Source organism: Procambarus clarkii, chromosome 23, assembly GCF_040958095.1.
Source record: "Procambarus clarkii isolate CNS0578487 chromosome 23, FALCON_Pclarkii_2.0, whole genome shotgun sequence".
NCBI classification, from domain to species: Eukaryota; Metazoa; Arthropoda; class Malacostraca; order Decapoda; family Cambaridae; genus Procambarus; species Procambarus clarkii.
This window is the reverse complement of record NC_091172.1, coordinates 8,173,456-8,186,757: the sequence shown is the minus strand read 5'-3', so window position 1 is coordinate 8,186,757 and position 13,302 is coordinate 8,173,456. Positions and strand designations below refer to the sequence as shown.

At 46.6% G+C, this 13,302-nt stretch overlaps 2 protein-coding genes across 2 annotated transcripts; both read left to right on the top strand.

The window, feature by feature from the left end:
- The first annotated feature begins 6,172 nt into the window (after positions 1-6,172).
- LOC123764141 (collagen alpha-2(IX) chain-like) lies at positions 6,173-8,095 on the top strand. Its single transcript, XM_045751695.1, has 3 exons — positions 6,173-6,516; positions 6,716-7,257; positions 7,614-8,095. The coding sequence occupies exons 1-3, from the start codon at positions 6,173-6,175 to the stop codon at positions 8,093-8,095; spliced, it is 1,368 nt and encodes a 455-aa protein (XP_045607651.1).
- Positions 8,096-8,127: 32 nt separating this feature from the next.
- Positions 8,128-9,998, top strand: LOC123764142 (collagen alpha-1(IV) chain-like). Its single transcript, XM_045751696.1, has 2 exons — positions 8,128-8,542; positions 8,680-9,998. Exons 1-2 carry the CDS (start codon positions 8,128-8,130, stop codon positions 9,996-9,998), a joined length of 1,734 nt encoding a protein of 577 aa, XP_045607652.1.
- Positions 9,999-13,302: the final 3,304 nt, after the last annotated feature.

Genomic DNA, 13,302 nt, shown 5'->3' with positions numbered 1-13,302 from the left:
ATCATATAGGATTCATCGTGGGCCATGCAAGAAGGAACCAGGGCTACCCAAAGTGTGCACCGTGGAGCATCCAGTGTCTTCAGAGGAAGACAACTCTGTATATTATAGTGTATTTATAAACCCCGTGTGACTGTTATATATTTATTTTTGGTGGTAGAATATATATATAAATCAGAACATTTGTATCCCTCCCCCTTTAATTTACCTTGCATTACGGAACACACCCCTTGAAAGCCTCTACTAACTTGGGGCAGGATTCCCAAACTCTACTAACATCAGAAAAGAACCCGGTTGCGTCCCAGTAGGGCCGTAACAGACCCACCACTTATACAGATAAAATTATATACTTATTGACAACCATTTTTGTTTCTGTTCTCATCCCATCTCAGCTCCTTCACCGGTCCTTACGAATGACAATTTATTCGAATCTCCTGTTATGTGGTAGCGGGAAGGGAAGGGAACTATCAGGAGAAAGCACCAAGCCATTACCACTATATAACACTTGGAAGGGGTCAGCATGAGGATCTGGGATGGGACGGTGGGGGGAAGGAATGGTGCCCAACCACTTTGAACGATCGGGGATTGAACGCCGACCAGCATGAAGCGAGACAATCGTTCTACCGTCCAGCCCAAGTGGTTGTGCTGTGGGGGGCGGGAGGAATGTATTATAATAATAATACTAGTTGTGAACTACCAGTAAATCACTCCCAGCGGCCGTATTGAAGGGCTTACTTATTATAACACAATATAAACTAATAGTCCCACCCGGGTAGCTTAGCCCGGGCCCCCAGGGGGGAAGTGTTCCCAATTACCCTGTTGAAGGAGAGCAGTGAGAACCCTACACATGGTACGCAGGAGAGGAACAAGTGTGTGTAATTATTTATTTCTATTTTCACAAAGACAACCCGCCCATAATATAACATTGGGCATTAACTGTTGACATTTATACTAATATCAGAATCTCCCCTTTGATAGAGATAAAGATTTACAACCAAGACATTCTAGGCAAGACCCAAACTCTACTGATGGAAGAACATTGTAAATATCCTTATCCCCCCTCCCCCTTGTAAACCCCCAAGACAAAATATCTTCTCCAAGTTTATTGCAACTATTCACAATCACGTTGGAGTACTCTTGAAGTTGCAACTGGTAAACATATATATATATATATATATATATATATATATATATATATATATATATATATATATATATATATATATATATATATATATATATATATATATATATATATATATATATATATACTGGCAGCAGGTTTTCTTTCAAACATGTTTCATTGAATATGACCGCATATTCTGTATTTATTATTTTCTGGTTTAGGGCTTCTATCCCTCTAACTATTTTCTTAGCATCAGGGCTTAATTGAAATAGGAGTTCTCCAAAACTCATTTTCGTACTTTTAAGGTGAAGAAAAGAAGTGATTTACTATAGAGTGTATTACACTTATTTGTATAATTTGCACGACGTTTCGAACCTCCATGGTTCATTCTCAAGTGAACAGATCTTACAATACTAGTTGATTTTATACCCGCATTAGGTCAGGTGATAATACAATGAAGGTGAAAACATGGGGGGATACATAAGGGATAAACATAGGGGCTGCAGAAGGCTTATTGGCCCATACGAGGCATCTCCTATCTAAACACAAAGATTAATCCAGTGTAATTGGCCTGTTATGTTGGACATTGTCTTCTGTGTTGGCATCGATATGTTCTTGTCTTGTCCTTACTCTCATGGTGGGTAGAGTAAATAGTTCCGTGATTTGGGTGTTCATGGTAGGTCGCTCTATTCTTATGTGAATTGCCTCAAGAATTTGTAATCTTCTTGAATCTTGGGTTTTGTCTATTATGCAAGTATTCTTGTTCAACATTTCTCTTGTTAGAGTAATGTCATGGGCTTGTCTCATGTGATTCCTAGGGGCACCAGATTGAAGATGGCATGTCAAACGCCTCGTCAGCTTGTTCGACGTCATACCTATGTACTTACATTGAAGGTTACATCCTTCGTGGGGGCAAGTGTACATGTATACAACGCTTGACTGCTGTAGAGGGTTCTCCGTCGGCTTCGGGCTGTTTTTGATAAGGAGTTCGGAAGTCTTCTTGGTTTTGTAGAATATTATCAGGTTTATGTTTTGGTTAGGAGTAGTGCTTTTTACTCCTTTACGGATTATTTCTTTCATTATTCTTTCCTCTTTTATATGTTCACTGTGCATGGTTGATTTGTAATATAATTTTATTGGGGGTGTTGTGGTTTCTGTTCTAGGTTCTGAATTATACCAACGGTCCAAGTGTCTTCTTATAGCAGCGTTTATTTCCGCGTTGCTATATCCGTTGTTCACCAATACCTGAGTTACTCTTTCAAACTCTCTACTCACGTTGCTCCATTCAGAGCAGTGGGTAAGCGCTCGACGAATATAAGCATTGAGAACACTGGCTTTGTATCTTTGGGGGCACTCACTTCTACCGTTCAGGCATAATCCTATGTTGGTGGGCTTGGTATATACGTTGGTGCTTAAAGAGGTTCCTGTTTTTGTTATTAGTACATCCAAGAATGGCAGACTGTTATTTTCACAATTTTCATGTGTAAATCGGAGTACTGACTCTCTCTCTAGGTGTCTTTTTAGGTCAATTAGTTCATCTGAGTCTTTTACTATTACGAATATGTCATCTACATAACGGCAGTATATATATATATATATATATATATATATATATATATATATATATATATATATATATATGTGTGTGTGTGAGAAAGCTGCATGAACGCGCAAGCCATATATCACTAAGAACTCTTTGACCCGGCCAGGATTCGAACCCATGCCGTCCAGGATCACCCCTAAACGTACACAGTACCGTGACCACCGCACCAATAGTTAATAAGAGCCAAGACTGACCAATCCTTATAAACGATCATTAGTGCGGTGGTCACGGTACTGTGTACGTTTAGGGGTGATCCTGGACGGCATGGGTTCGAATCCTGGCCGGGTCAAAGAGTTCTTAGTGATATATGGCTTGCGCGTTCATGCAGCTTTCTCACATATATATATATATATATATATATATATATATATATATATATATATATATATATATATATATAAAGTGGTGGCCGGTAACAAATTATATACCAGGACTTACCTGCTAAGGAATTCGTGCAGTATACACAAAAACTCCCTCCAGCCCAGACCGCCAGGTAAGAATTGAAATTCAGGTTCCTCCTTCAGGCACCGTTGGGGGCCACATGTCGAATAGTAACTGTCAAGCTGACAACTGTGCTTCCTCCACCTCTCTTTACAAAGACATATGTATATATAAATAGAATAATCTGTTTAGTACACGACTAAATCACCAACTTAGATCTGTTAAAACCAGCCGGCAGATTACATGTTATGAATTCATTATATTTTAGCAACGCTGTACTCGTTCTCACGCTTCCAACCTCACTCTGTTCAGTTGCAGTAACGCTTGTTTTCCTACAGAAGACCAACCCTGGACATTACACCTTCACCACCTGACCATAACGTTCAAGTATGCACCTCAGATGGTCATTCGGCAGTTCAAACGGTGCATCCCCCACCGCAACATAGGTGGTCTAACATAAATTGTTGACATGTACAGAACATTCCCATTGATTCATTTTACATCCTTCACTTCATATGTTTAAAAAAATTAGTTTCTGACGTACACAACCTCGGTAAACTTCACCACAACCCTTTTATTTCGGAGTACCTGGAATCCGATTACTTCTTCTATTTAACTCCCAAGACGTCGAAAATCACGTCACTTACTCCAGCAGACTCTCAGAAAACGTGAACCCCATCGACTGAGAAGGCCAGGGTTAGTTAAATAATAAATAATAAACGCAGCTGTGCCAGACAAACACAACTGTGCCAGAGAAAAGAGCTGTATCACACACAAGTACTTTTATATAGTGATAGTTGTAAACAAGAGAAAAGAAACTTAACCAAAGGTGGAAGAAGCGCCGATCATTCACGGATTCAAGAGCAAGAACGACAGAGCAGCGAAGCGCCAGGATACAAATGCACCAGGCACAGTAGCAGTGAGACGGGGCTCTAGAGCTGAGTCTCACTCCCACAGACAGAACAATAAGCATACATATATATACAGTCCTCCTCCACCCCCAACGCTTCAAGCCACCCAACCACCAAGCCTCACGCCGGCGAGATGCCTCATAAACACTCGTTGTAAAGTAAGTTAGCGTAGAATAAGTTAAGTTACGTGGCGAGTTGAAGAGAGAGGGGTCGGGGGAGAGTGGCCCAGGCCACAGGGGGGAGAGTGGCCCAGGCGACAGGGGGGAGTGTGGCCCGGGCCACAGGGGAGAGAGTGGCCCGGGCCACAGGGGAGAGAGTGGCCCGGGCCGCGTGACAGTGTCAGACAGCGTTCAGACGCGGGTGTCGCTAATGAGCCGTGTTGTGGTGGCTTTAAGGGCCATTACCGTGTAGATCCCCCTCGATAAATGGCCCTGGCCAAATTGCTCTCGCTAATGAAAAGCAATTATAATGTTAATGAGAAGGTGAAGTAATTCTAAAAGATTTTGGAGGTGGTGTGTTGGGGGGGATGGTGGGGGGGTGAGGAGGGGTTAGATATAGTGGTAATTGGGTGTAAGTGGTGGTTATGATGATGGAGTGGTAGTGGAGTCATAATTGTGGTAGATGGGGGGGATTTAACGGTGATTAGGTGACGGAGTTTGGGTGGTGGTGAAAAGAGGGAGTCAACACAAGCTTCACCAATAACAGAAGCTTCACCAATAACAGAAGCTTCACCAATAACAGAAGCTTCAACAGTAGCAGAAGCTTCAACAGTAACAGAAGCTTCACCAATAACAGAAGCTTCACCAACAACAGAAGCTTCACCAATAACAGAAGCTTCACTAACAACAGAAGCTTCACCAACAACAGAAGCTTCACCAATAACAGAAGCTTCACCAACAACAAAAGCTTCACCAATAACAGAAGCTTCACCAATAACAGAGGCTTCACCAACAACAGAAGCTTCACCAATAACAGAAGCTTCATCAGTAACAGAAGCTTCACTAACAACAGAAGCTTCACCAACAACAGAAGCTTCACCAATAACAGAAGCTTCACCAACAACAGAAGCTTCACCAATAACAGAAGCTTCACTAACAACAGAAGCTTCACCAACAACAGAAGCTTCACCAATAACAGAAGCTTCACCAGTAACAGAAGCTTCACCAACAACAAAAGCTTCAACAGTAACTGAAGCTTCACCAACAACAGAAGCTTCACCAACAACAAAAGCTTCAACAGTAATAGAAGCTTCACCAATAACAGAAGCTTCACCAACAACAGAAGCTTCACCAACAACAGAAGCTTCACCAACAACAGAAGCTTCCCCAATAACAGAAGCTTCCCCAATAACAGAAGCTTCACCAACAACAGAAGCTTCACCAATAACAGAAGCTTCACCAATAACAGAAGCTTCACCAACAACAGAAGCTTCACCAACAACAGAAGCTTCACCAATAACAGAAGCTTCACCAACAACAGAAGCTTCACCAACAACACAAGCTTCACCAATAACAGAAGCTTCACCAACAACAGAAGCTTCACCAACAACACAAGCTTCACCAATAACAGAAGCTTCACCAACAACACAAGCTTCACCAATAACAGAAGCTTCACCAACAACACAAGCTTCACCAATAACAGAAGCTTCACCAACAACAGAAGCTTCACCAATAACAGAAGCTTCACCAACAACACAAGCTTCACCAATAACAGAAGCTTCACCAACAACAGAAGCTTCCCCAATAACAGAAGTGTAAGGACAATGACACTGGCAGCAATAATACGAGCATTAGCAAGTATAGATGTGACTGAAATGATCAAATCCATACCCAAATAAATCACATTACCGTGATGCATCAATAAGAAATTCAGAAGGAGCCGTAAAGAGGAGTCGAACCTGTGCTGCAGGGTACTCCCGGGCACCGCTTTTGACCATGTCGCGGTGTAGCGGTCAAGACCTCCACATGGTCAATTGAGCGCTCCAGGGTGACCCAGTGTACCAGGGTGACCCAGTGTATCAGGATGACCCAGTGTACCAGGGTGACCCAGTGTACCAGGGTGACCCAGTGTACCAGGGTGACCCAGTGTATCAGGATGACCCAGTGTACCAGGGTGACCCAGTGTACCAGGGTGACCCAGTGTATCAGGATGACCCAGTGTATCAGGGTGACCAAGTGGATCAGGGTGACCCAGTGTGCCAGGGTGACCCAGTGTATCAGGATGACCCAGTGTACCAGGGTGACCCAGTGTATCAGGATGACCCAGTGTACCAGGGTGACCCAGTGTACCAGGGTGACCCAGTGTATCAGGATGACCCAGTGTACCAGGGTGACCCATTATACCAGGGTGACCCAGTGTACCAGGGTGACCCAGGGTGACCCAGTGTACCAGGGTGACCCATTATACCAGGGTGACCCAGTGTACCAGGGTGACCCAGGGTGACCCAGTGTACCAGGGTGACCCAGCACACCAGGGTGACCCAGTGTACCAGGGTGACCCAGTGTACCAGGGTGACCCAGTGTACCAGGGTGACCCACCACACCAGCGTGACCCCAGTGTACCAGGGTGACCCAGTGTACCAGGGTGACCCAGTGTACCAGGGTGACCCCAGTGTACCAGGGTGACCCACCACACCAGGGTGACCCAGTGTACCAGGGTGACCCAGTGTACCAGGGTGACCCAGTGTGCCAGGGTGACCCAGTGTACCAGGGTGACCCAGTGTACCAGGGTGACCCAGTGTACCAGGGTGACCCCAGTGTACCAGGGTGACCCAGTGTACCAGGGTGACCCAGTGTACCTTGGTGACAAAGTGTACCAGGGTGACCCAGCACACCAGAGTGACCCAGTGTACCAGGGTGACCCAGTGTACCAGGGTGAACCAGTGTACCAGGGTGACCCAGTGTATCAGGATGACCCAGTGTACCAGGGTGACCCAGTGTACCAGGGTGACCCAGTGTATCAGGATGACCCAGTGTATCAGGGTGACCAAGTGGATCAGGGTGACCCAGTGTGCCAGGGTGACCCAGTGTATCAGGATGACCCAGTGTACCAGGGTGACCCAGTGTATCAGGATGACCCAGTGTACCAGGGTGACCCAGTGTACCAGGGTGACCCAGTGTATCAGGATGACCCAGTGTACCAGGGTGACCCATTATACCAGGGTGACCCAGTGTACCAGGGTGACCCAGGGTGACCCAGTGTACCAGGGTGACCCATTATACCAGGGTGACCCAGTGTACCAGGGTGACCCAGGGTGACCCAGTGTACCAGGGTGACCCAGCACACCAGGGTGACCCAGTGTACCAGGGTGACCCAGTGTACCAGGGTGACCCAGTGTACCAGGGTGACCCACCACACCAGGGTGACCCCAGTGTACCAGGGTGACCCAGTGTACCAGGGTGACCCAGTGTACCAGGGTGACCCCAGTGTACCAGGGTGACCCACCACACCAGGGTGACCCAGTGTACCAGGGTGACCCAGTGTACCAGGGTGACCCAGTGTACCAGGGTGACCCAGTGTACCAGGGTGACCCCAGTGTACCAGGGTGACCCAGTGTACCAGGGTGACCCAGTGTACCTTGGTGACAAAGTGTACCAGGGTGACCCAGCACACCAGAGTGACCCAGTGTACCAGGGTGACCCAGTGTACCAGGGTGACCCAGTGTACCAGGGTGACCCAGTGTACCAGGGTGACCCAGTGTACCAGGGTGACCCAGTGTACCAGGGTGACCCAGTGTACCAGGGTGACCCAGTGTACCAGGGTGACCCAGTGTACCAAGGTGACCCAGTGTACCAGGATGACCCAGTGTACCAGGGTGACCCAGTGTACCAGGGTGACCCAGTGTACCAAGGTGACCCAGTGTACCAGGGTGACCCAGTGTACCAGGGTGACCCAGTGTACCAAGGTGACCCAGTGTACCAGGGTGACCCAGTGTACCAGGGTGACCCAATGTACCAGGATGACCCAGTGTACCAGGGTGACCCAGCACACCAGGGTGACCCCAGTGTACCAGGGTGACCCAGTGTACCAGGGTGACCCAGTGTACCAGGATGACCCAGTGTACCAGGGTGACCCAGTGTACCAGGGTGACCCAGTGTACCAGGGTGACACAGTGTACCAGGGTGACCCAGCACACCAGGGTGACCCAGTGTACCAGAGTGACCCAGTGTACCAGGGTGACCCAGTGTACCAGGGTGAACCAGTGTACCAGGGTGACCCAGTGTACCAGGGTGACCCAGCACACCAGGGTGACCCCAGTGTACCAGGGTGACCCAGTGTACCAGGGTGACCCAGTGTACCAGGATGACCAAGTGTACCAAGGTGACCCAGTGTACCAGGGTGACCCTGTGTACCAGGGTGACCCACCACACCAGGGTGACCCAGTGTACCAGAGTGACCCAGTGTACCAGGGTGACCCAGTGTACCAGGGTGACCCAGTGTACCAGGGTGACCCAGCACACCAGGGTGACCCCAGTGTACCAGGGTGACCCAGTGTACCAGGGTGACCCAGTGTACCAGGGTGACCCACCACACCAGGGTGACCCAGTGTACCAGGGTGACCCAGCACACCAGGGTGACCCCAGTGTACCAGGGTGACCCAGTGTACCAGGGTGACCCAGTGTACCAGGGTGACCCAGCACACCAGGGTGACCCAGTGTACAAGTGTGACCCAGTGTACCAGGGTGACCCAGCACACCAGGGTAACCCAGTGTTCCAGGGTGACCCAGTGTACCAGGGTGACCCAGTGTACCAGGATGACCCAGTGTTCCAGGGTGACCCAATGTACCAGGGTGACCCACCACACCAGGGTGACCCAGTGTACCAGGGTGACCCAGTGTACCAGGGTGACCCAGCACACCAGGGTGACCCAGTGTACAAGTGTGACCCAGTGTACCAGGGTGACCCAGCACACCAGGGTAACCCAGTGTTCCAGGGTGACCCAGTGTACCAGGGTGACCCAGTGTACCAGGATGACCCAGTGTTCCAGGGTGACCCAGTGTACCAGGGTGACCCAGTGTACCAGGGTGACCCAGTGTACCAGGGTGACCCAGTGTACCAGGGTGACCCAGTGTACCAGGGTGACCCAGTGTACCAGGGTGACCCAGTGTACCAGGGTGACCCAGTGTTCCAGGGTGACCCAATGTACCAGGGTGACCCACCACACCAGGGTGACCCAATGTACCAGGGTGACCCAGTGTACCAGGGTGACCCATCACACCAGGGTAACCCAGTGTACCAGGGTGACCCAGTGTACCAGGGTGACCCAGTGTACCAGGATGACCCAGTGTTCCAGGGTGACCCAATGTACCAGGGTGACCCAGTGTACCAGGGTGACCCAGCACACCAGGGTAACCCAGTGTACCAGGGTGACCCAGTGTACCAGGGTAACCCAGTGTACCAGGGTGACCCAGTGTACCAGGGTGACCCAGCACACCAGGGTAACCCAGTGTACCAGGGTGACCCAGTGTACCAGGGTGACCCAGTGTACCAGGGTGACCCAGTGTACCAGGGTGACCCAGTGTACCTTGGTGACCCAGTGTACCAGGGTGACCCAGCACACCAGGGTAACCCAGTGTTCCAGGGTGACCCAGTGTACCAGGGTGACCCAGTGTACCAGGATGACCCAGTGTTCCAGGGTGACCCAATGTACCAGGGTGACCCACCACACCAGGGTGACCCAGTGTTCCAGGGTGACCCAATGTACCAGGGTGACCCAGCACACCAGGGTGACCCAGTGTACCAGGGTGACCCAGTGTACCAGGATGACCCAGTGTACCAGGATGACCCAGTGTTCCAGGGTGACCCAATGTACCAGGGTGACCCAGCACACCAGGGTGACCCAGTGTACCAGGGTGACCCAGTGTACCAGGGTGACCCAGCACACCAGGGTGACCAGCTTTTATGCTGGACATCGCAGTAACAAGGACAGAAATAAGAAATGTCTCAATAAACTGGAGACAGATTTTTCCGACTATATTCTTGCCTCTGAGATACAACTACAGTCTTCATAAAAGCAACTTAAGTGTTTCACGAATGTTTACTAACTTTATATTATTCTAGAAAGATGTCTCCATTTTTGCGGAAGTCCTTCTGTTTAAGAGTTAATAAAGTACCAGAAGTACCACTACTCTAGGTGGAACTATGGTATTGTCCTTATGGCACCCATGTCAACACTGTCACTATGGCACCCATATCAACACTGTTACTATGGTGCCCATGTCAACACTGTCACTATGGCACCCATGTCAACACTGTCACTATGGTGCCCATGTCAACGCTGTCACTATGGCACCCCATGTCAAGTCCCTCGTCACACTCATCAGTCCTCAACATAACTGAAGACATGTAATAGTCTTTAAACCCTGCACGTATATGTATATTAATTAACACAACATATAAAAGAAAATAAATAAAGAAAGAGCCACATTCCCTGAACACAGGTTGTTGATATTCTCTTAACAATGGACTAACAATGGAGTGCCTGGCATTAGTGTGTGTGTGTGTGTGAGTGTGTGTGTGTGTATGTGTGTGTGTGTGTGTGGAGCAGAACGCTCAATGAGCCCGCTAGACACAACAGCTCCCTGGAATTATCTCATGACCCATGCTTTACTCGGCACATTACTGCCTCAATGGCCACTCTTGCTCTCCACAATCGCCTCAGAAACTAGGGAATAATGGTTCGATTCCCCACAAGGCGTGTTAAGCAATGGGGTGTGTACGTTTCCCCTGTAAGGGTTAGTTTAGCGGGGCTGTAATTTGGGCGAGACTTGGAACTGTGTAAGTCTTGTGAGATTTTGTAATTTTGGTCGAGTTATGGTGTTGTGTGGTGGTGTGGTAGTGTGTGGTGTGTGGTGTGGTGGTGTGGTGGTGTGTGGTGTGGTAGTGTGTGGTGGTGTGTTGTGTGGTGGTGTGTGGTGTGGTGGTGTGTGGTGTGGTGGTGTGTGGTGTGGTGGTGTGTGGTGTGTGGTGTGGTGGTGTGTGGTGTGTGGTGTGGTGGTGTGGTGGTGTGTGGTGTGGTAGTGTGTGGTGGTGTGTTGTGTGGTGCTGTGTGGTGTGGTGGTGTGTGGTGTGGTTGCTGCTCTCCTCCTAATGCTCTGTTTTTCCTCTTTGGGCTGGATGGTCTCGCTTCATGCAGGTCAGCGTTCAGTCCCCGACTGTCTAAGTGGTTGGGGACCATTCCTTCTCCCCCCTGTCCCATCCTAAATCCTTATCCTGATCCCTTTCCAGTGTTATATAGTGGTAATGGCTTGGCGCTTTCCCCTGATAATTCCTTCCTTGTTGTTGTTGTTGTTGATGTTGTTATTGTTGCTGCTACAAAGAACAACAAGTGTATATATATATATATATATATACGACTTACCAAGAAGACTTCCGAACTCCTTATCAAAAACAGCCCGAAGCCGACGGAGAACCCTCTACAGCAGTCAAGCGTTGTATACATGTACACTTGCCCCCACGAAGGATGTAACCTTCAATGTAAGTACATAGGTATGACGTCGACCAAGCTGACGAGGCGTTTGACATGCCATCTTCAATCTGGTGCCCCTAGGAATCACATGAAACAAGCCCATGACATTACTCTAACAAGAGAAATGTTGAACAAGAATACTTGCATAATAGACAAAACCCAAGATTCAAGAAGATTACAAATTCTTGAGGTAATTCACATAAGAATAGAGCGACCTACCATGAACACCCAAATCACGGAACTATTTACTCTACCCACCATGAGAGTAAGGACAAGACAAGAACATATCGATGCCAACACAGAAGACAATGTCCAACATAACAGGCCAATTACACTGGATTAATCTTTGTGTTTAGATAGGAGATGCCTCGTATGGGCCAATAAGCCTTCTGCAGCCCCTATGTTTATCCCTTATGTATCCCCCCATGTTTTCACCTTCATTATATATATATATATATATATATATATATATATATATATATATATATATATATATATATATATATATATATATATATATATATATATATATATATATATATATATATATATATATGTCGTACCTAGTAGCCAGAACTCACTTCTCAGCCTACTATTCAAGGCCCAATTTGCATAATAAGCCAAGTTTTCATGAATTATTATATTTTCTCATTTTTTTTTCTTATGAAATGATAAAGCTACCCATTTCATTATGTTTGAGGTCAAATTTTTTTATTGGAGTTAAAATTAACGTAGATATATGACCGAACCTAACCATCCCTACCTAACCTAACCTAACCTATCTTTATAGGTTAGGTTAGGTTAGGGAGCTGAAAAAGGTAAGTTAGGTTAGGTTAGGTTGGTTAGGTAGTCGAAAAACAATTAATTCATGAAAACTTGGCTTATTAGGCAAATCGGGCCTTGCATAGTAGGCGGAGAAGTGCGTTCTGGCTATTAGGTACGACATATATATATATATATATATATATATATATATATATATATATATATATATATATATATATATATATATATATATATATATATATATATATATGCGGAAAAACCACAAAGAAATGTGAAAGAGAGATGAACGTTTCGGCCTGTTAAAGCCGTTGTCAACATCAGACTGACTAGAGGAAGAGAGAGTGGATACAGGCCAGCATCAAGGAACCTGACCAACCCATCTCTAGGGAAAGGATTACCAGAAACAGGAGAGGTCAAAAAGGATTAAGCGGTCAGAGAATAAGGAATAAGATTAAAGAAAAGCCTCATGAACACACAATAAATGAATATAAAATTGTAATGAGACATTGTAAGCCTCCCTTTCAGAGTTTTTCCTTAAACTGTTGTGCAATATTGTAACTTAAAACTGGGTCAAGTTTGTACATACCAGTACTAACATTGAGAAGATTTGGACATTGACTAATTAGCGCAGACTCAATTAAATTCCGTTCCACAAAGCCATTGCAATTGGCAATGCTTTTCGCCCCATCCCAATTAATAGTGTGTTCACACAAACTTGTATGTAGATACAAAGCATTAGACGTTTGGCCAGTTCTTATACTATAAGCATGTTGGGACATACGTAATTGTAAGGATTTTCCTGTTTGTCCAAGGTACACAGACTCACAATCATTGCAGGGAATCGAATACACACAACCTGTTGTACCAGGGGAGTTTCTTATTAAATTAGACTTTATCCTATTATTAGTGAACACCAAATTGATATTAAGGTTCTTAAAAACTGGGGAAAGTTTCTCAAATCCCATCGCAT